This window comes from Lampris incognitus, chromosome 10 (assembly GCF_029633865.1).
Source record: "Lampris incognitus isolate fLamInc1 chromosome 10, fLamInc1.hap2, whole genome shotgun sequence".
Taxonomy (NCBI): domain Eukaryota; kingdom Metazoa; phylum Chordata; class Actinopteri; order Lampriformes; family Lampridae; genus Lampris; species Lampris incognitus.
In genome coordinates, this window is record NC_079220.1 from 25,435,651 (window position 1) to 25,459,323 (window position 23,673).

The window sequence follows — 23,673 nt, forward strand, 5'->3', positions numbered from 1 at the left end:
ATCGTATCATGTCACCGTATTCTGCTCTCAGCTCATTGAAAGCCATCTCGGGAATTTTTTCAGGTGGAGAGAGATTTAAGACCCATCTCCTAGCCTCACCACTCAGGTGCTGCACAACAGTTGCAAAACTGAGGTGTGGTGGTGGTAGCCCCCCCCCCCCCCCAAGCGTCAAGAAGATACTGCATGTCTCAGATCCGGTCTTCAATCAAGATTTTGCACTCAGAGCCCCCACTGAACACGTGAATATTTGTTACCCGATGTGTCTGGAGGAAACCACCATACATGGGTTGGACAGGGAAAATGTAGTCGGCCTATCAGAAGCCATGTGGGGGAAGGAGAGGGATTGCATCATGGCCTGCCTGTGATAAGGGAGTGGTTGAACAGCTTGTGATCCAAAACAGTCAGCTTGGACACGGTTCAAGGTGGCTGAAGGGGAAAGCAAATGGTTGATCTGCATTTGAGGGATGTGCTGGTTTGCTTGTGTATTGGGACACAATGGGGGACAAAGGCTGGAGAAGGTTGCCCTACTACCTGTGGATGGCATACTGAGGACGACGGGGTGGGCATCCCATATGATAGGTGAGGGAGTATGGGATCTGTGGGATGGGAGTCGTGGTTTGCAGCTTGGATAGGCACTGTTTCTGTAGTGCTCTGGATGCTCACTAGGGGGCCATGCCTATTAAGTTGTAGGGCATTTGTTGAAGGCACAAGGGCAGGTAATGAGTCAATTCCTGGGGGCATATAAGCTTGTGGTGGCTGCCACAGCCTGGGATCATCAGGAATTATAGAACTGGATGTCATGGCTGTGGTGGCTGGATGAATATGAAGGGGGACTGATGGAGTCAGAGAGGCATACTCATTGACCCCGGGTGCATGTATTGTTGTGGCTGGGCCTTGAACACTTACATTGTTAGTGGGAATGGAGGTATGGCTGGGGGTTGTGGGGACATGATCGGTTGCTGGCGGGATGAGTATACTAGGATGTAAAAGACCCCCAGTGGTTCATGCAGGTTGTTTACTTGAGGGGGCCATCTCATGGTGTCTGGCTTAACTGAGGGTGCTGAAGGTGATGTTGCAAGGACTCATGGGGACTGTACTCCTCCTCTATGCTAATTATTATTTGGTCTGGAACATGAATTATCTCATCAGGGTCAGCCCTCAGTGCTGTCGAGTGGTATAGGTTCTGCCTCACTGCAGCAGGAATAGTTGACAAGGGGCAGCAGGGATGCATGTTTGAATTTTGAGGTAATGTAGAGATGGAGGAGTGTGAGAGGATATATTAGTGTTGTGTTATGAGCTGGCTGGGAGGGATACAAACAATACAGTAAAAGCACCAACACAAGCACCACAGTATGTGCACAATTAATTCAACTTTGAATTGAGTATAGTTTTCAAAGCGCAAAATATTTTTTTTCACAGTATAATTCTTTAAAAACAATTGCAACACCGAGTGCTTCAATACTAAAACAAAAAAAAACAAACAAAAAAAAACAAAAAAAACACAAACCCACAAAAAACAAACAAACAAAAACAAAAAAACAAAAAAGGATATAGCCGATGGTGGTGCAGTCTACAAATCGTCTGCTCCTTCTCTTGTAAACCACCATCCGGGTCACGGCACCAAAGACGTAATCCTGTCTTTCAGGCGGTGAGCCCCAGTAAGGGTTCTGTTGTGTTAGGTGATGCGTACCAGGGCCGGAAAAACAGACAGGGAACGAGACTCCAGGTGGCCGTTGAGGCAGAACTGATTGCTCTTATTTATCCCCTTAGAAACGCCAACAAAACTAAACTACGGTGTCTGCGGAGGACCAAAAACATACCTCACGACTACGACAGAGAATGAAAGAAGAGAATAAACCACACGAACGCCATCTGTTGGCAAACATATAACTCACTCCTTTACATATATATATATATATACACACTCTTAATCTTTCCATCTCCTCTCACAATTTGCCACAGAAAGGTGCGATACATTTTGATGTGCTGTGTAGAATTGCTTTTGGCGTCTGAGCCGCAACGTCTTTTCTCATAAGGCAACCTGAACCGAATCCTTTCACAGTGCTGAATCAGTTGTCAGGGCTGCCTCTGAAATGGCAGGTTCAACGTCACCACGGCTTCTCTCGGCTCCACGATTGGCCTGTTGATCATTTCACAATCGTTCTGTCGCGCGTTCTCATGCATCTGGGAAACCTCTGTGGAGCCGGCTTCAAATCCGGGCACAGTGTTGGCCACGTGAACTACGTGAACCTTGTTCCTGCCGTTTTTACTGAGGATGCAGCTGAACACCTTCTTGAAACCCTTGCGGAAGTGCTTGGACACCAGGGCGTACACGATAGGGTTGAGGCAGGAGTTGGCATAAGCCATGCAATGGGAGAGGATCCGGAAAGCATACGTGGTCTGGTTAAATGGAAAGTCTCCGTATAGGTAGCACAAGATCACCACGTGGTACGGCAGCCAGCAGAGACAAAAGAGCACGGTGACAATGATGATCATTTTCGTGACTTTGCGTTTGGCCCTCTTGGACTCGGACATGCCGTCTAAAGGGTCCACGGCGGTCCAAAGGTACTTGATGGTTCTGGTGTAGGACAGGCTGACAATGAGTACAGGGATGACGTAGCCGAACATGAAGGTACACGTGTCCAGCACTTTGCGGTTTTGTTCCTCCCATCCTGGGATACAAACAATGCTGTTGTCAAACTCGATCAGATCATAGTAGCTGAGGTAAGGGCCTGCAAACACTAGAGAAAGACCCCAGATGACCCCCATGGCAACCACCGCGTTACAAGGGGTCCTCAGCTCTCTGGAGCGCAGTGGGTATCGAATGGCCAGGTACCTACAAAGAAGAAGAAGAAGAAGGAATTAGCAACTTGAGAGAAAGAATAGATAAAGAACTGATTATTGATTAAGTTAACAGAGCACGAGAAGAGAAAATGATGCCAAACTGACAAAGAATTCAGTGCTGAGTTGCAACCCAGGCAACATACTATGCCAACATGTCTAACATTAAGAACCAAGAAGAAACAGTGCTGAAAAAGAAAATCATTATTGGGGGGTGTCCGGGCAGCGTATGGCGGTCTATTCCATTGCCTGCCAACACAGGGATCGCCGGTTCAAATCCCCAATGTTACCGTGTCCCCGTGGTCGGGCGTCCCTACAGGCACAACTGGCCGTGTCTGCGGGTGGGAAGCCGGATGTGGGTATGTGTCCTGGTCGCTGCACTAGCGCCTCCTCTGGTCGGGCGAGGCGCCTGTTCGGTGGGGGGGAGGGGGAACTGGCGGAAATAGCGTGATCCTCCCACGCGCTATGTCCCCCTGGCGAAACTTCTCACTGTCAGGTAAAAAGAAGCGGCTGGCGACTCCACATGTATCGGAGGAGGCATGTAGTAGTCTGCAGCCCCCCCCGGATCGGCAGAGGGGGTGCAGCAGCAACCGGGACGGCTCGGAAGAGTGGGGTAATTGGCCGGGGTACAATCAGGGAGAAAAAAAGGTGAGGGGGGCATTATTGTGAAATCTCCACATCGCAACAGACAGCTTCAAATTTATTTGTTGTAATCAACATAACACATTATAGCCATTTCTAAGACTGGGGTATTATGCATTTCCATTCCCTTACCATTTAAATGCAAGCTTGTGGCGACAGCACACAGGTTGTAGTCAACCAGACTCAGCTGGGCCAAATTCTATATATCAGGTGCTTTCATTTCATCATTGGTGGAAACCTTGTAAAGACTGCTTAAATTCTTTATTTTGCGCACAGAAGTCAATGATTCATCAAACTTTATCACAACTGTGTTTTAGTATCAGAAAAAAAATATTAACATGGATGTGTGGGGCTTCATGAATAATGCTGAAATTCCCTGAGTTGTTTATTCATTTTTGTATTGGATTATTTATCAGTGACTGTCTCAGCTTGCAGCCCACACTGCACAAGAATTGGGATTTACTGTTCATCTTCCACCTCTCAAACGGGTGAAAACAAATCCTCTTTATGCTAGCTTGCAGAACACTGCAGCTAACTAGCCTTGGTTGTGTGTGCACCAGACACACTTGTTTTGTTTTTCTTCTCCTGACACTGCATCTACAAGACAGTTTTGCAGTGTTCCCTTTAATTAGCCACACTTGTTTAATAACAGACAACCGTCTGTTGTTTTATGACTATTGCTACAGCACCAGTACCAAAAGCACACTGTGGCAGCAAATGATTTCCATTGAAGGAATGGACGTGTGCACTATGCACTGGCTACTTGTGCTATGGTTGCTGCTTGAGGTTTTAACTGCACGTTAAGCTGGTGCTCGTTTTTTAAACAGGAAATCCATTAACCCTGAAAGTCAGATGATGTTGTTCCCTCCAGAGTGAAAAGGGAGTCATGACACTGACTGGCTTGTGAGATTAGAAATGTATTTGTCATCTTTGAAAAGGTAAATATTTCCACTGCAAGCTAAGGCCAGCCACATTAACCGCAATTGGCTGGTTTGGTTACCTTGCCACCATATTGAGGGGTTTCATTTCATATGATGAGGAATATAATTTAAGAACAAGTAACACGTGACTTACCAAGCATGGGGCCTCAGTCATCGATTGTTTATACTACATATTTGTTCTTACACACCCATGGAATTTTTTAGCTCTCAAGATTGTCTGACAGTCAGAGCAAAGCCGTATTTTATAATTCCTTCCCCCTAACGTCTATAGTCTACCTCTTGCAACGAGCCATCACCCAGGCTTGCAAAGACATCAGGGTTAGCCAGTTGGTGTCTAAATCCAGGGGTTACCCGGGTTCGAACTGGCCTCTGAGACAAAGTTCAGGGCTAAAAAAAAATTCCCATGGGTGTGTAAGAACACATTTGTACATACGATGAATGAGACTCAATGTATTCATCCATCCATCCATTTTCCAAACTGCTTATCCTGCTCTCAGGGTCGCTGGAGCCTATCCCAGCAGTTTGGGCAGCAGGCGGGGAGACATCCTGGACAGGCCGCCAGACTATCACACACACATTTATACGTAGGGACAATTTAGTTTGGCCAATTCACCTGACCTACATGTCTTTGGGAGGAAACCGGAGCCCCTGGAGGAAACCCACGCAGACACGGGGAGAACATGCAAACTCCACACAGAGGACGACCCGGGATGAATTCCCCAAGGTTGAACTACCCCAGGGCTCAAACCCAGGACCTTCTTACTGGGTAGAGGCTAGTTCCCATCGATGCAGAGAACGGAAATGGAGTAGAGAATGGTCAACTGAGCAGGCGCGAAATGCCTCTGCCATGTAGAGGCATTGTAGCATCCAGGCGCTAGAATTCTAGGAAGACCCACCCCTACTCTGCGTCTGATTAGCTAACTTTAACCCCGCCCTAACCTTAACCTTAACCTACCCAAACAACGGAGGCAACGAGTACTTGCGCATGCTCAGTTGACCGTTCTCTGCATCGATGGGAACTAGCCTCTACCATTCTTACTGTGAGGCGACCGCTCTAACCACTGCGCCGCCCCCAATGTATTCAATTGGCTTCAAAGGGTATGCTCACTCTTTTCCGCACTCCTGTACAGGAGATACCGCGTGGTTTCTTAAGGCTTAAAGGATTGTCCCAGTGGACTTTTTTTTGAAGGCCAGCAAGAAGATTGAGCAAAGTAGTGAGTTTCTCGATAATGAAAACGATGGGTGGAGGTTTTGCCCGTACAATTCTAGATTATGCCTGACAAAGTTTTTGGGTTTAAAAAAAGTTAGCCTATCCTTTAAAGTTCTTCTTTTAACATAGGCCCATGGGTTGTTATTTATTTAGCCAGCAGAGCTTTTATCATTATAGCTGCTGATGGAAAAAAACATTTTTTTAATGAAAAAAAAGTATCTTGTCAAGAAAATACATCTGATGTATGAAAACATCAGATGTATTATAGAGAGGGCATAGGAGCTTACTGCCCCCTACTGGTTCACCGTGTTCATGACCGCCCTGGATTCAACGACTTCAATGCCTGAAGAAATTATAACAGTGCAATAAGTGGAATGAAGGAATGAACAGACTTTTTTTTTCTCAAAGAAAAACATGTTGGCTTCGACCTTTTAAAACTGGATATTAATTAAAGATGTTTTTTAGAGGAGCCACTGGGAAGACCACTACTAAAATGTATAATTATTTAAGACTAAAATGACAGCAGAACTTGTTGAAAGGTGCAAAATAAAATAATTTATTTCCCTCAAAAGTTATACTTAAGATGAATTCCTCGTTTTATTTATTTATTTTTATTTTTAATTAATTAAAATTTTGAAAAATTTCCCCCTTTTTTCTCCCCAATTTTACCTGGCCAATTACCCCACTCTTTCGAGCCCGGTCGCTGCTCCACCCCCTCTGCCGACCCAGGGAGAGCTTCAGACTACCACATGTCTCCTCCGATACATGTAGATTCGCCAGCCGTCTCTTTTTCACTGACAGTGAGGAGTTTCACCAGGGGGACGTAGCACGTGGGAGGATCACGCTATTAGCCCCAGTTACCCCTCCCTCCTGAACAGTCCCCCTACCGACCAAAGGAGGCGCTAGTGAAACGACCAGGACAAATACCCACATCCGGTGCGGGTATCTGAGTCTCATCACCAGCCCGTCAGACTAGCTTGGTCTAGTCAGACAGGCACGAACTGAGGAAGCCTCTTGGATGAGAGGCGAAACGTCTTGACGGATATATACCAAGTCCAGTTGCACTTGATTCAACTCCTTTGGATAACATTCATCTTAATAAATAATTAGTTTGTAAATACAAAAGTGTTTCACAACAGGCGTCCCGGTATCGTAGTGGTCTATTCCGTTGCCTACGAATACGGCTATCGTCGGTTCCAATCCCCGTATTGCCTACAGACACGAATGGCCATGTCTGCGGGTGGGAAGCTGGATGTGCGTATTTGTCCTGGTCGCCGCACTAGCGCCTCCTCGGGTTGGTCGGGGCGCCTGTTCGGGGGGATAGCGTGATTTTTTTTATAGCATGATCCTCCCATGCGCTACATCCCCCTGGCGAAACTCCTCACTATCAGGTGAAAAGAACCAGCTGGCGACTCTAGATGTATCTGATGAAGCATGTGGTAGTCTGCAACCCTCCCCAGAGCGGGTGGAGCAGCGACCGGGGCGGCTCGGAAGAGTGAGGTAATTGGCCGGACACAATTGGGGAGGGGAAAAAAAGGGGGGGGGTTGCTTCACGACAGCTCGAAGGCGTTTTAAGTCCCCAACGTACTCTTCAAGGCAACGCTGCATGGAAGGCACTCCCCACCCCCTACAGTTTCAGCCAATCACAGCACTGGCGCTAACCCTAACCCTAACCAGTGCTGTGACTGGATGAAACGGTTGGGGGCGGGGAGTGCCTTCCATGCAGTGCTGCCTGGAAGAGTACGTTGGGGGCTTAAAACACCATCGAAGTTCACGACAACAGTGTTGGTGTAAGGTGTAACTAAGAGATTTACTGAAAAATAACTAATTTTTACATGCACATATAAACAACTGCGATTCATTTTACTCTCCACAGCATACAGATGTGGGGCAGATATCCTTACATACCATGCTGGTGCTTTTCAACTATAAAAAAAACATTGTTTCACAGCAGTGTTGGTGTGACTAAGAGATTGTTTGTTTGTTTTTTTGTGTGTTTTTTTTACATGCATAGATGATCAACGGCAATATGAATTTTGCCAGTTACGACGGGAAGGAAGGAGGAAGCGGGTGTGTGTGTGTGTGTGTGTGTGTGTCAGAATTGTTCATTTACCCACAGCAGCTTGAAATTTACACAGCACCTTTTAAAGTCACAGCCCTGAAGATTTTAATGCAAGCAAACGCTCTCTTTGATACTTTCTAGTGCTTAAAGTTCCAGTCCAATGATTCTAATTCAGTAAGGAATGGTTTTTTTTGCTGAATTTTCAGCTTCAGAAGTATGATTTGATTTGTTATAATTGTTTTATTGCCCCATCACTGAACACAGACAATTCTTAGGAGATTGAGAGGGTGTCGCCCTGAGTTCAAAGGACTCTTTATTGATAGTTAGCTAACTTGCTATTAGGATGATGTTGCTACTACCCAGGCAGCTATCTGAAAACAGACCAGCTGACACTAATGATGACAGTTCATTTATTGTCCAATCAAATTAGAGTATAAAATTATGTAATTTATTGCCAGAAGCAGATTGGTTAACGGTCTAATTATGTTGCCAACCAGGAGGAGAGTCTCTCAAGGGACTTAAATCATTCTGTCCCAACACCGGCAACTCTGACATTTTGGCTAACTTTTCATGAGCAAACCTTCTGATGAAAAATACAAGATTGAAAAACATGATTTTCATAGGACTGATTCTTTAAGACAATGGCTATCTAAACCATGAAGACTTTTGTAGTTCAACATTTTAATAGTTGCTGTTGGGTCAGACTTTACTGGGAAGACAGCGCACAGTCTTTAATTTCCTTACCATAACAGCCAGAAAGATGGTGGGGAGTTTAAAAAGGAATTGTGGCTAACAAACAGAACAACAGATACTACATTGGTAGCTTCTCAGGCACAGCCTTTTCTCTTTGCTTAGTGGTGGGGGAAGCTGCTGAAACACTGCACTAGTATCAGTTTCATTTTGAAAGGATCTCTAGGATTAAGTGGTCAAACACCACAGTAGCTAAACAGTATGGTGTTGGTAAATAATAATAATTAAAAAAAAGATTTTAAAGTATCATTCCAAATTTTTACAAAGTGGATCTTTTTTGTTGTTGTAGTTTTTGAAATCATCCATATCAGGTATGATATCATTTTACTTAAGTTCATTGTGGAGATCTTGGACATGAGACCATCACTGAGACTAAACTTTATGTGGTGCCAGGTTTATAAGATCAATATTTTAATTTTCAGTCTGCTAATCCTATGACCCCCCATACAGTTTTTAATTCATAGTTTTCTTGTCCATTCATTATGTTTATTTTAAATAGCTTATTTGTACAGCCAGGGGCGTCACTAAGCCTAAAGCCCCCCCCCCCAAGTTCTTTAGCTCCCCCGAAATGAATGTACATTATTAGTTTAAATCATCAAAAGTTTTTTTCTCATTAATTTTTCTTTAAATCAATCGAATTGTGCGATTGCATCTCCAAATTCACAATGTATCTAGCCAACTGGGCGCTAGGACCTGGGAGAGGCTTCTGATGCTCTAATCCAGTGTTTCCATTGGCTGTGCTACCCACTGTGCAATTCCTGTACCATCTTTGGTAGAGACTGTAATGGTAGTGGGAAATCACTGAAGTAGTGACAAGACGTTGGCTAAAACTTTACCAAGATAAACATAATATACAGAGTGAAATAGTAAGTAGTTACAGGTGAAGATACCTAGCTCCAATATTAATTTGTTACAAATGATGGTCAGTAGTAGCTAGCTATCAAGTTGTTACTCATTTGTTACCTGCTTAACGTTAGCTAAATTTAGGTTTAAGTGAGGAAAAGATAAAGGGATCGGCTTTATAACATTAACGACATACTAACTAGCTGACGAGCCAGCCAGCCAAAGTGTGAATGGGCGAAAGAGATAGAAATAATGTTACTGACAGCTTTTACATTCTTTGCTTTTACATGCCCCTTAAGTATTTCGAAACAATCATATCAGTAGGTATAGATTGTTGTTTATAATCAGTTAACGTCAATGAAAAGGTCACATTGTGTTGATCATAACGCAATTTAAAATCCCTCAATTCCTCAACATGTAGAAGGATATACGAAATGTCTTCAAAAAAGGAGGCAGCTCCGCTAAAAGCCAGTCAGATGAAAAGATTTTGCCAGTTCAGGCAAATACAAATTTAAACTGATTGATCACTCATCAAGCCTTGAATTGTTGCAAATCTGAGTTTAATACAATAACGTGTTACTAAAAACAGGCAAGGAGAGGGAGAGAAGGAAGATGGAGGAGACTGACAGGGCTGAAGGAGCAGGTCTGATGGAGGTTATTGATCAAGAAGAAAATGAGTGGGAGTTGTTTAAGCTTTCAGTTAAAAATTAATACTAAATTTTATGACATATGCCTATTACTCATACTAGGTATAAACTAGCCTAAATGATTTTACATGACATTTTTTGTTTTAGAGGTTCACAAATCAAACTTCCATGATACTTTTTCTTTACGCCTTAGAAATCTACTAACTTGGTGATTTAGCAAAAATGGAGTAGGCTTTATGGTTTCATTCATTAAATGATTATTTTATCAAATGTTTGGACTTATCTTAAATGGTCATGCAGAAGGAGAGGCTGAGAAAAAAAAGGGTCAAGAAGCAAGCTGTTTGAATGAAAGCGAGAAAACGGATCCAGAGACAGAAACCGACATAGAGAGGGAACGTGATCAAGCAGCTGCAGCAACTCCTTCCAAAAGTTACAGGGATGATTTAGGTGACAAAGACACTGGGTCCAGACATGTAAAGTTGAATAGCTACCCACAAGACAGTTTTGGTGCACAGAACAGGGCATTTCAGTACTGGTGGTTTGATAAATACTCTGTCAACCAAAATGCAGCTTTCTGCTTTCCATGTCGAATATTTGGCAAAAACATAAAACATGATGCTTTGGTCAGTAATGGCTGTAAAAACTGGAAGAAAGGCCTGTTTATCTTTGAAAAGCATGAGATGGCACAAACCCATAAAGACAGTGTTGTAGCATGGCAAAGTTACCAGGCAACTGGCAGTCAGAGAAACATTGCTCAGATTATAGCATCTGCACATGTAAGCGAGATAGCAGAGAGAAGGGAATATCTTAGGCGAATTGTTGCAGTCACCTCCATGTTAGGAAGATAGGGACTCCCTTTTCGTGCCCGTAATGAAGCTAATGAAAGCACAATCAGAGGCAACTTTGTTGCATGTATGGAACTTTTGAATGAATTTGACCCTTTCCTACAAAAGTACAATCCTCCATCGAACACCACTTATCTCTCCCCAACATGCCAGAATGAGATGATTGAGTGTTGTGCTCAAGAAATTACTAATGTCATAATCTCTGAGATGACAAAGTCCACAATGTATGCCATTATGGTAGATGAGGCCAGGGATGGGCAGTCAGAGCAGTTGGCTGTGTGTGTTAGGTACATTACAGAGGGGGCAGTTAAGGAGCATTTTCTAGCACTAAAAGAAATGAAGTCATTTGATGCCCAGTCCATAGCAACTGAGTTGCAGCAGCAGCAGCAGCTCCAAATCAATGGGCTAGCAGACCTAAATGTGTCGCACAAACATGTGATAGTGCAGCCATTATGAATGGGTCCACTGGGGGTGTGCAAGCAAATTTCCGAATGCTGCATCCAGAGGCAATTTATGTGCATTGTTATGCTCATGAGTTGAACTTGGTATTGTGCCATACTTGCAGGGCTGTTTTGGAGGCTGCAGAGTTTTTCAGTTTGTTGGAGAGTGTCTATTCCTTTTTCAGCACCTCCCTAATTAACCACCACAAGTTCAAAGAAGCTCAGTCCAAACTTGGATTGACATCAGCTGAACTTGTACAACTTTCAACCACTCGCTGGGCGTGCCAGCTGCGATCCCTTGAAGAGGATTTATAGGTTTCATTTAATGTATTGTATGATACACATATAAGTTCTAATCTTCTCTCCTCTCTTTTTCTCTTCATACACATACACATGCACATACATACCTACATAGACACATACAGGCATACATGCATACATACACATAGGTTACACAAGGTTGTACCAGGATTCACATGCACACTCATGCACATGCATGTGAATATACTTGTATGTATGTGTGCATGCATACGTACATACAAGTATATTCACACACACACACACACACACATGCACATGCACATACATGCACACATGATTTGAAGTCAATGGGACCCTTGAAACGTTCCAGATGTTTGTACTTACACCGGGATCTTAAATCATGGGATATCGTCTTCAAGTGACACTATTTATACCGTGATCAGACAAAGCATCATTGAATTTCTGTCAGACAGACTTTCCAGCTGGCATCAGTTTAGTTTGTATTTGTACAATGTTTAGTAAATACTTTGAAAATAATTAGTTTGTGCCTTCTCCATTAACCATGCATTACTCTAGAGTCCACTTTAGAGAGGCTTTGAATCCTCCACAATTAATTGGCGCCCAGCGTGAAAACGTCAATATCTTCAGAGAGGCCTCGCTGTCTCCTCAGGGAATGATGCACTTCGACCCAGGTTGCTGGCTCTAAATTGAGGTAAAAGAGGCGACTTTAGCCTCTAATTTGACAAATCTCCTGTGGTCGTGTGTGTATTTCTCTGTGGGGCTCTGTGGTGCTCTCTCTGTGTGACGACATTTGAGCTGTGTGGTTTGTGGTTAAATTGCAAAACTGTGTATTACAGAGTGTTTTGGTGTTACTGAACGTTTTCAATTATGCATGCTGGTAACAGAGGACAGCGGTGATTAATATACCTGTAATAGTTGTATTAAGTTTGTTTAATTATGGATGCTGGTAACAGCGGTGATTTGCATAACCAAATTAGATTATGAAGTTTGTTTAATTATGGATGCTGGTAACAAATGACAGCAGTGATTAGATATCATTAGGCCCTAGTAGTGAGTATTAACTAGTTTAGGGTTGTGTTGCAACACGGTATTTGAGACGGTATTTGAGATTCGACATGGTTTTTCTGTTGCAACACAACAAAGAAATGAGAAATGAGAAATGAGATTTGACATGATTTTTCTGTTGCAACATGGTATTTGACACCCTGTTTACACTTGGTTTTAAAATGTGTTTTGGGCGATCGGATCACAAGTGGACAGCAAGATACATCGCCGTTTACACCTGTGTCTATCATGCATCTCCAAATGCTTCCTGCTGACCACTTGTGATCAGATTTCGTTACTCCGAAGAAGAAGAAGAAGAAGAAGAAAAAGAAGATTTCGTTACTGTCTACGTCACTTCCGCTACAAGGTGAAAGGGCCTTAGTCAAGTGCCAGATTTGCCGACTAGCTGTGAAAACAATAGCTAATGTGTGAAGATGTTTCAAGCACGACTGACAGGACTGATTCTTCTTCCCAAATGGAGATTAGGCATCTCGTCTCACTTGTACCCCAACCACGTACACTCTCCTCTCTCTCTCCATTTTTTTGAAAGGTGGTGCGCTGTTACCAAAACAACCACCACATCCTGCATTGATGACATATTTTCCTGTTACGTCCTTGTTGGGGACGCATCGGGACGCATTAGCGCTTACACTACAAAAAACCTGTGGTCAAATGCGTCCCAGACCACCTCGGCAAGTGGTTTGAGTGACCGGTTCACAAAACGTTTTGGTGGTCGTTTACACTTGTATTTACTGCTGTCCACTTGTGATCCCATCGCAAAAAACACATTTTAAAACCAAGTGTAAATGGGGTGTGAGACTTGAGGTTCAGTGTGCCAGCTGTGCCTTTGTCTGTGCTTGTCTGTGTCTGTGTTAGTGGTTTTTGTTCTGTCTGTGTGTTTGTCTGTGTTTTTGGGAAACTTAAAAAAGATGGGAAAATAATACTGATAATAATAATACTGCATTCATATGAAAATCTTGATCATTATAATAATACTCGTATAAATACGATTAATAGGACACATTAAACATATTAATTTCACTGTTTTTAAATACTGGGGTGGGTGTTCTGTGTATGTGCGCTCCGCACACACTCTCTCAATGTGTGTGGATGGTATGGTAAAGGGCCATAGGGGAATTTTTTTCCTAGTCTGAAAAAATTACAAAACTTTATACTCCTGTCTGTGCCCCTGACCAAGGCAACGGGAAGAAATAACGAGTTGGTACCCAGGTGCTGCACGGTGGCTGCCCACTGCTCCTAGCTACATAGGTGGGATGGGTTAAATGCAGAGCCTATTTCCCCACGGGATCAATTAAGTATCTCTCTCATCTCTCATCTCTCATACACACATATACATACATACATACATAAATACATACATACATACATACATACATACATACATACATACATACATACATACATACATACATACATACATACATACATACATAGATACAAACCCCAATTCCAATGAAGTCGGGATGTTGTGTAAAACGTGAATAAAACAGAATAAAATTATTTGCAAATCCTTTTCGACCTATAATCAATTGAATACACTACAAAGACAAGATATTTAATGTTAAACTGATAAAGTTTATTGTTTTTTGCAAATATTCACTCATTTTGAATTTGATGCCTGCAACACGTTCCAAAGAAGCTGGGACAGGGGCAACAAAAGACTGGGAAAGTTGAGGAATGCTCAAAAAACACCTGTTTGGAACATTCCACAGGTGAACAGGTTAATTGGAAACAGGTGAGTGTCATGATTGGGTATAAAACGAGCATTCCCGAAAGGCTCAGTCGTTCACAAGCAAGGATGGGGTGAGGTTCACCACTTTGTGAACAACTGCGTGAGCAAATAGTCCAACAGTTTAAGAACAACGTTTCTCAAAGTACAACTGCAAGGAATTTAGGGATTTCATCATCTACAGTCCATAATATCATCAAAAGATTCAGAGAATCCGGAGAAATCTCTGCGCGTAAGCGGCAAGGCCGAAAACCAACATTGAATGCCCGTGACCTTCGATCCCTCAGGTGGCACTGCATTAAAACCAACATCATTCTGTAAAGGATACTACCACGTTGGCTCAGGAGCACTTCGGAAAACCATCGTCAGTTAACACAGTTCGTCGCTACATCTACAAGTGCAAGTTAAAACTACCATGCAAAGCGAAAGCCATATATCAACAACACCCAGAAACGCCGCCGGCTTCTCTGGGCCCCGAGCTCATCTGAGATGGACTGACACAAAGTGGAAAAGTGTGCTGTGGTCTGACGAGTCCACATTTCAGATTGTTTTTGGAAATCATGGACGTCATGTCCTGCGGGCTAAAGAGGAAAAGGACCATCCAGATTGTTATCAGCGCCAAGTTCAAAAGCCAGCATCTGTGATGGTATGGGGGTGTGTTAGTGCCCATGGCATCATGGGTAACTTGCACATCTGTGAAGGCACCATTAATGCTGAAAGGTACATACAGGTTTTGGAGCAACATTTGCTGCCATTCAAGCGACGTCTTTTTCAGGGACGTCCCTGCTTATTTCAGCAAGACAATGCCAAGCCACATTCTGCACGTGTTACAACAGCATGGCTTCATAGTAAAAGAGTACGGGTACTAGACTGGCCTGCCTGCAGTCCAGACCTGTCTCCCATTGAAAATGTGTGGCGCATTATGAAGCACAAAATACAACAATGGAGACCCCGGACTGTTGAGCAACTGAAGTCGTACATCAAGCAAGAATGGGAAAGAATTCCACCTACAAAGCTTCAACATTAGTGTCCTCAGTTCCCAAACGCTTATTGAGTGTTGTTAAAAGGAAAGGTGATGTAACACTGGTAAACATGCCCCTGTCCCAGCTTCTTTGGAACGTGTTGCAGGCATCAAATTCAAAATGAGTGAATATTTGCAAAAAAAACAAAGTTTTTCAGTTTGAATATTAAATATCTTGTCTTTGTAGTGTATTCAATTGAATATAGGTCGAAAAGGATTTGCAAATCATTGTATTCTGTTTTTATTTACGTTTTATACAACGTCCCAACTTCATTGGAATTGGGGTTTGTACATCCATACATACACATAGGTTACACAAGGTGCCAGCTGTAACAGGTTTCAGATGCACACTCCTACACATGCATAGACATGTACACGTACATACACATCACATGCACACACATGCACATACATGTACACATGATTTGAAGTCAATGGGACCCTTGAAACGTTCCAGATGTTTGTACTTACACTGGGATCTTAAATCATGGGATATCTTCTTCAAGTGACACTATTTATACTGTGATCAGACAAAGCATCATTGAATTTGTCAGACAGACTTTCCAGCTGGTGTCAGTTTAGTTTGTAATTGTACAATGTTCAGTAAATACTTTGAAAAAAATTAGTTTGTGTTTTGCCTTTTCCGTTAACCACACATTGCTCTAGAATCCACTTCAGAAATGCTTTGAATCCTCCACACCCTTAATGTAGTTCTTGACACTTTACCTGCTATTTTTGAATATCTGTCTGCCATTTGATCCCCCACAGCTGTTGGTCTGAGAAAGAAGCTTTACAAGTTCTCAACAGTGTATTTACTACTGATGTTTCAGTCCCTACTTTTTGTGATTGAGGGACTTCACAAGTTCCTGCAGAAAGAGACTTTAGACCTGGCAGAAGCTGTCATCTGCAAACAAGCTGTGTCTGACACTGAGAGGCAAACGCACAGACGCATTTGCCACAGAGCTGTATGAGAGAACCAAGGCCCGGTGCAACACTCACAATATTCCTGAACCAGATGCTAAATAAGGCATAAACAGAGGAAAATTTGTGATTTTGTGTTGGAGACAACCTTGGGTTCAGGCACAGATTGGTTCAGCTCAGAAACCTTGAAAACAGAGTTGCTGTTCCCCTGCTTGGATAGGATGGTTGGTGAGCTTGAACAACAATTTTCTAGTGTAGATGCAAGCCTACTAAAAGGCATCCAGGCATGCAGCCCTAATTCAGAGCACTTCTTGAGTGAGTCATATTTAACTGAGCTTGTCAATCACTACAACAGTGATCTCAAAGCAGAAGAGGTACTGGTGGCCAGAAACTTTCTTGCCCACAAAACAGAGGCTGGATGTCCACCCCAAGACATGTTAGCTGTGCACAACCTCCTAGATCCAGATATGTTTCCCTCTCTAAAGGCAATCATTCAAGTTGCCCTAACAACACCTGTGAGCAGCTGCTCTTGTGAAAGATTTTTTTCACTGCACCGGCTGCACTCCTGGCTGCGTAAAACAATGGGGTAGAAGAGGCTTCACAATCTTGCAGCCATGTCAATTGAGAGCAAAACACTAGGACTGCTGGGTCACAACAGAATCATAGACCGGTTTGCCACCTTCAAAAACAGAAGATATTCTTTGATGCTGCCAACCACAAAATAGTCTCTCTATGAATAGCAGCTTTTCAGTTTCAGTAAATGAAATAGTTACTGAAAAGGGTTACATAAATCTGTCCATTAAAATTCCTTTCCATCTGATCTTCATTCATTCATTCCATTGTGTTTTTCCTTGTATTTAGTACTATGAGGTCAGTTCAAGTGCAAAACCTCTGTTCAGTCACAAACCATCCTATATTCTGCATTCTGAATATTGTCTATTTCATGAAATATGTTATGCATGATCCACTGTCTACTGTTTGAGTGTGGCTTTGCATGGTTGTAGAAAATATTTTCCATGGAAAACTCACTCACATGTTAAAGAGTTCCATGTCCAGGTATCTCATAATAACAATTTCCATAAAAAACATCAAAAATGTTACATAATCTTAACACTGTAGCCAAATTCCATCAGCATGTCTCCTGCCCCACTAGGGGACAAAACACCCTGGATCATCTCTATACAAGCATTAAGGACTAATACAAAGCTACTACTCCCTGCCCCCACCTGGGGCATTCTGACCACCTCTGCCTGTTCCTGGTCCCAGCCTACAAACCCCTTATAAAATGGGTCAAGCCAGCAGTAAAGACAATAACTGTCTGGCCAGACGGAGAAGTCTGAACTCCAGGACTGTTTTGACAACACAAACTGGAGTATCTTTGCACATTCAGCTACCCATGCCTCCCATATAGACATTCATGAACAGACATCTGCCATACTAGCCTACATTAACTCTTGCACTGAGAGTGTCACAACAAAAAAATCCGTCCGCACCTTTCCAAACCAGAAACCCTGGATGACCAGTGAGGTCCGGCAGCTGCTGAATGTCCGGGATGCAGCGTTCAAGTCAGGTAACTGTAAGGCCTACAGCGCAGCCAGATCCAACCTCAAAAAGGGCATCAGAACAGCCAAACATAAACATTCCCGACAAATAAAGGACCACTTTCACAATAACTCCGATCCCTGGCGAATGTGGCAAGGCGTTCAATCTATCACAGACTACAAAAGCTCCAATAGTGGTCCCACTGTCCATGATGCCTCCCTGCCAGACAAGTTAAATAATTTCTATGCCCGCTTCGACAAGGACCATACTGACCCAGCCACAAAAATCCCCAGCCATCCAGAAAACCAGGTGCTCACTCTATCGATTGCAGAGGTCAGAAAATCACTGCGCAGATTGAACACATGGAAGGCTGCCGGACCGGACGGCATACCAGGTCAGGTCCTCCGGGAATGTGCCGACCAGCTGGCTGAGATCTTCACAACTATATTTAACCTCTCACTGTCCCAATCCATAGTCCCGGCATGCTTTAAGACCACCTCTATTATTCAATAAATCAACACCTACATGTCTGAATAACTACCGACCCATAGCACTCACCCCCATTGCTATGAAGTGCTTTGAGAGACTGGTTCTGGCTCACATCAAAAGCACTACTCCCCTACATTCGACCCACATCAGTTTGCCTACCTTCCCAAAAGGTCTACTGAGGATGCCATTGCCACTGCCCTGCACTTTTTTCTGACCCACCTTGAACTTAACAACACATACATCCGGATGCTGTTTACAGATTATAGCTCTGCCTTCAACACTATCATCCCTGCCAAACTAACCACCAAACTCCTCTCCCTTGGCCTCAACCCCTCCCTCTGTAACTGGACCCTGGACTTCCTGACCAACAGTTAGGTTAGGTGACCACACCTCCTCCCACCCTGACCCTCAGCACAGGTGCCCCTCAAGGCTGTGTTCTGAGCCCCCTCCTTTTCTCCCTCTTTACCCATGACTGCCTGTTAACTCACCCTTCAAATGTTATAGTTAAGTTTGCAGATGACACCACAGTCATTGGCTGTATCACCAACAATGATAAGATGGCCTACAGGGACGAGATTCAGCACCTCACATCATGGTGTACTACCAACAATCTTGTCCTCAATGTGCACAAGACGAAGGAGCTGATTGTGGACTTCAGGAGATCTAGAAGCTGCAGCCACTCCCCCATACACATCAATGGGATGGAAGTGGAGCGTGTCTCCAGCTTTAAATTCCTTGGAGTCCACATCACCGAGGTACTTTCCTGGACATTAAACACACAGGCCCTTGTGAAAAGGTCCAACAATGCCTACATTTCCTGAGGAGGCTGAGGAGTGCCCGTCTATCCCCAAAATTCTCACCAACTTCTACCTCTGCACCATAGAGAGCATCCTGACCAGCTGCATCTCAGTGTGGTATGGCAACTACACCTCAGTAGACCAGAAAGCTCTGCAGCGGGTTGTCAAGGCGGCCCAGCAGATCACTGGTACCCAGCTCCCAGTCATAAAAGACATTTATCACAAACGCTGCCTTCGAAGGGATCTAAGCATCAGCAGAGATCCCACCCACCCCAACCATGGACTGTTCTCCTCCCTGCGCTCTGAGAGGCGCTACAAGATCCTCAGAGCCCACACTACCAGGCTCAAAAACAGCTTCTTTCCACAAGCTGTTGCCCACCCGAACCTGGCTACCCACTGAATGTCTGTAGATATTTTTAAATATTTTGTACTGTTGCTCTTTTTTTAACTTATTTTTAGCTTTTGGTCTTCATTTGTGTATATCTTATACCGTGTTTGCTGTGTTTGTCTCTGTCTGTCTTGCACGGTTTGGTGAAGCCACAGCCCTCATTTCATTTTTAATGTATGCCTACACATTGTTTTAATGACAATAAATTGAATTGAATTGAATTGAATTGATTGAATTGAATAATGTGAGCCAATGTAAACCATACTACACTGTGAAGTGAAGTCAGCAAGTTGAACGTTGAAAGATGGTGATTTCAAAACAACCCAGCATGTACACTGCCATGTATACTGCCATCTTATGCATATGCTTTTTTGTTGGTGCTTTTTGACTAACAACCCTATTGTCCTCTGGCTGGGGATGGACTGGGTTTTGATTTCTTCCGTATTTGTAGAAATTTCATCCCCTTAATATATCCTCATTTATGAGAATAAATAAACATTTATTGAGAAAAGTTAATATTTGCACTGTCAAATATCACTATGACCTTGTAATTCTGTCACTTATATTATCAAACATGTAAGCACAACTACAGAGCAAAATCACACTCTGATTGTACAAACTGTGATCGCACTAATCTACAGTCTGTGTATTAATAACATACTTAGGACCTGCAACTTATCTAAGAGAGAGGAGGTAGCATTCCTTGACTTCAGTACTTTAGCTTGTCCGTGAATGAGAACAGACATTGTATTTCATGGCACCATAAGATGCCATTGTAAAGCTGTGTTCAGCGGTGGTCTCATGTCCAAGATCTCCACAATGAAGCTGGTGAGTAAAATGATGTCAGAACTGATGTGCATGAAGACAAAAACTACACAAATAAGACTTAGTTTGTAAAACGGGATTATCCTTTAAGGACTGTACCTTTTATATGTCTGGCAAAATTAGATTGATATTAAACAAAATAAAAATAGCAAATAAGATATAACAGCAGAAGTAACTAGATGTTTCCCACGAAGACGAATCTGACTGAGTCGTGATTCTAGTTGTAATTTTCAAACTAGTGATTAAAACTTGAAAATAAGCCCACCTGTCAACTGACACTGCAGCGAGTGTGAAGCTGCTGGCATACATGGTGAGGTTGATGAAAAAGTGGACCGCCTTGCACATGAAGCAGCCAAACACCCAACCCTCCAGAGAGTAGATGGTGGCTTGGAAAGGTACACAGAAGATGATGAAGAAGAAATCGGCTACGCTGAGGTTGAGTATGAAGAGATTGGTGGTGTTGTAGCCAACCTGGCCGCTGCGCAGCAGCACAGCAAGCACAAGGCTGTTGCCGACTGTCCCGAGCAGGAAGATGAGGGAGAACACCACGGACACAATCACACTGGTGGGGTTCAGCTGGTAACTGTCAGATACATTAGACTGCCCAACGACTTTGCTGAACTCCTCCAGATCAGACATTTTGCAAATCTGAAACAGAAAAATTTTAAAAAAAGCACATGAGTGAAGATCTTGGAGACAAATTATGACTTATCCTAAAGGGTTAGTCAAAGAAGGTTGAATCACTTCACCTGGATACGTTTATTGACAGATATATTTCATCACTCAGCTAAGTGACACTTCAGTCTCCACTGACTGCAGGTATCCCCACCCCTTATAAACAATACAGTACCATACAGTGCCTAACGACCGAAACCAACGATCAGTTTCAAATGCAAATACAGGTGTGACCTTTATAACTAGAGTTCCAAAGGCCATGTGTACTATTCACAGAGGATTAGGGACTGTTGCAATGCAAGCATTGTAAAATGGCGACAGATGTAAACGACTGAAACCAATGACCAGTTTCATGTGCAAATATGGGTGTACTCATTAAGTAGAGTTTCGATGGCCATGTGTACTATTCACAGAGGATTGGGAAATAGTTGCAATCAGAGCATTATAAAATGGCAACAGATGTACTCTGTTACCTGGATTATTGAGCATGCATCAAGACACTAAAGAGTTAGTTGATTTTTTTCAACACAATATCTTGGAGAAAGTCTTGAATCAGTTCAACTTAGAGTATTGTATTATATATACTATATGACACTACTGTATGGTGTTTATATATATTTTTAGGCACAGAATTACACAAGCTGGTTAGTTTTTAATTTGCTTTTTAAAAAAACAGGATTTTAGACTTTAGACTCTCTGTGTAGACTAATAGTAGAAACTAATTTCTAATGGGTCTGCTTTTAGAGTCCTAAGGTGACTCTCAGTGTTGCATTGTGAATAAACCGTAATCTAAGCTTTTTTTTACACTTGTTGATTTGAAGGAAGGCATACAATCTTAGTTTAAATTGTCATTCAAATTTCTACTTGCATACATTTTTATCAGGGAGACCAGTAACTTGCCATACTTTTATACACAGGTTGTTTTTTAGCTTTTGACAGATTTTGAAATTCTCTTTCTGTGTGAAAAATGACAAGTATGATAAAATCTTTCCCCAAAAGTTTGTTATTAGATTGTCAGCCACTGTTGCAAAAATAGTAATTAAAATAATTTTTGTATTTTACATAATGATGCAATGATTTTGATGTGATTTCATTTATTATGATACCATTGCATACTGGCATATGTAAACTATGTTACTGTTGGGCGAAGGAGAAGGAGAGGGGGCAGGCATGTGCAGAGGCAGCGGGAGAGGCGGAAGAGTAAGAGTGTGGAGGTGAGAGTCTGGACTGTGAATGTTGGCACTATGGTAAAGCTGGCTGATATAATAGAGAGAAGAAAGGTAGGTATACTGTGTGTCAGTGGTGGCTGGTGCCAGAAATGTTAGGGGGGGGGGGCGCAATTTACTTTGGCGCAGCACACATGACAGCTGCTTTAATGTCCACACAATCACAAGAGTTATTAAGAAGGACAATGTAACCTATGGATTTTATCAGGGTTCGTAGACTGTGGATGATTGACAGTCAAGATGAGGCATCATGGTGGGTGTGAACATGATTGACAACCACGAGAATTGTCCAATCACATTAGATCAAAAAGCATTAAAACAATACCAATTCACTGCCAATAAAAGTGTGAGTGTCTGGGGTGCACAGAACTGTGTCCCATGGAGAATCTGAAGAAACCAATTAGACAGCAGCCTCAGGTCACCTGCTCGCCAAAAGTTTGAGATCTTACATAAGGTATCGTTTGGCCAGTGCCCCTCACCCAGGAAGTATATGTATTCAGACAGAAATCAACCAAATACCATTTGGAACCAATATTTAATGGCTGATGACAGGCGCTTACAGACTGAAAAACATTATATTTAAAATGTTTAAGTAGATTTTCATCTCTTGATATTTGAAGGGGACGGTGCCCCAGCGCCCTGTACTGGCCAGCTGCCACTGTTGTGTGTGCAAGAGACCAGGTGGAAGGGGAATAAGGCCAGAAGCATCCGAGGAGGGTTCAAACTTCTACCATGGTGCGAATGGGAGGAGAAATGGGGTAGGGGTAATTCTGAAGGAAGAGTATGTCAAGAGTGTGCTGGAGGTGAAGAGAGTGTCGGACAGATTGATGAGTATGAAACTGGAAATCGAAGGTGTGTTGATGAATGTTATCAGCGCATATGCCCCTCAAGTTGGGTGTCAGATGGAAGAGAAAGAAAAATTCAGGAGTGAAGTTACATGAAGAGGTGGAGAGTGTACCTAAGGAGGAGAGAGTGGTGATTGGAATGGACTTCATTGGGCATGTTGGTGAAGCGAACAGAGGTGATGAGGAGGTGATGGGTAGGTATGGTGTCAAGGAGAGGAATGTGGAAGGACAGATTGTGGTGGATTTTGCAAAAAGGATGAAAATGGCTGTGGTGAATACATATTTCAAGAAAAGGGAGGAATACAGTGTGACACATAAGTGGAGGAAAGTGTACACAGTTGGACTATATCTTACGTAGGAGGCACGATTTGAAACGGATTGAAGACTGCAAGGTGGTGACGGGATAATGTAACTAGGCAGCATCGGATGGTGGCCTGTAGGATGACTTTGTATACCAAGAAAAGGAAGAGAGTGAAGGCAGAGCCAAGGATCAAATGGTGGAAGTTGAAGAAGGAAGACTGTTGTGTAGAGTTCAGGGAGGAGTTAAGGCAGGCTCTAGGTGGTAGTGAAGAGTTGCTGGATGGCTGGGCAACCACTGCAGAAATAGTGAGGGTGACAGCTAGGAAGGTACTTGTGTCATCTGGACA

The 23,673-nt window shown here is 43.0% G+C and overlaps 1 protein-coding gene across 1 annotated transcript; it reads right to left on the reverse strand.

Annotated features, from left to right (window-relative positions):
- Positions 1-2,076: 2,076 nt before the first annotated feature.
- On the reverse strand, positions 2,077-20,919 carry galr2b (galanin receptor 2b). The gene is made up of 2 exons (XM_056288603.1): positions 20,546-20,919; positions 2,077-2,836 (listed from the first exon to the last, which is right to left on the reverse strand). Exons 1-2 carry the CDS (start codon positions 20,917-20,919, stop codon positions 2,077-2,079), a joined length of 1,134 nt encoding a protein of 377 aa, XP_056144578.1.
- Positions 20,920-23,673: the final 2,754 nt, after the last annotated feature.

Excerpts from the sequence above, each read along its gene's own strand:
- galr2b (XM_056288603.1), bottom strand. The coding sequence starts at position 20,919 with ATGTCTGATCTGGAGGAGTTCAGCAAAGTCGTTGGGCAGTCTAATGTA. Across the intron at positions 2,837-20,545 it reads GCTGCAGTGTCAGTTGACAG|GTACCTGGCCATTCGATACC; the intron begins GTGGGCTTATTT and ends TCTTCTTTGTAG.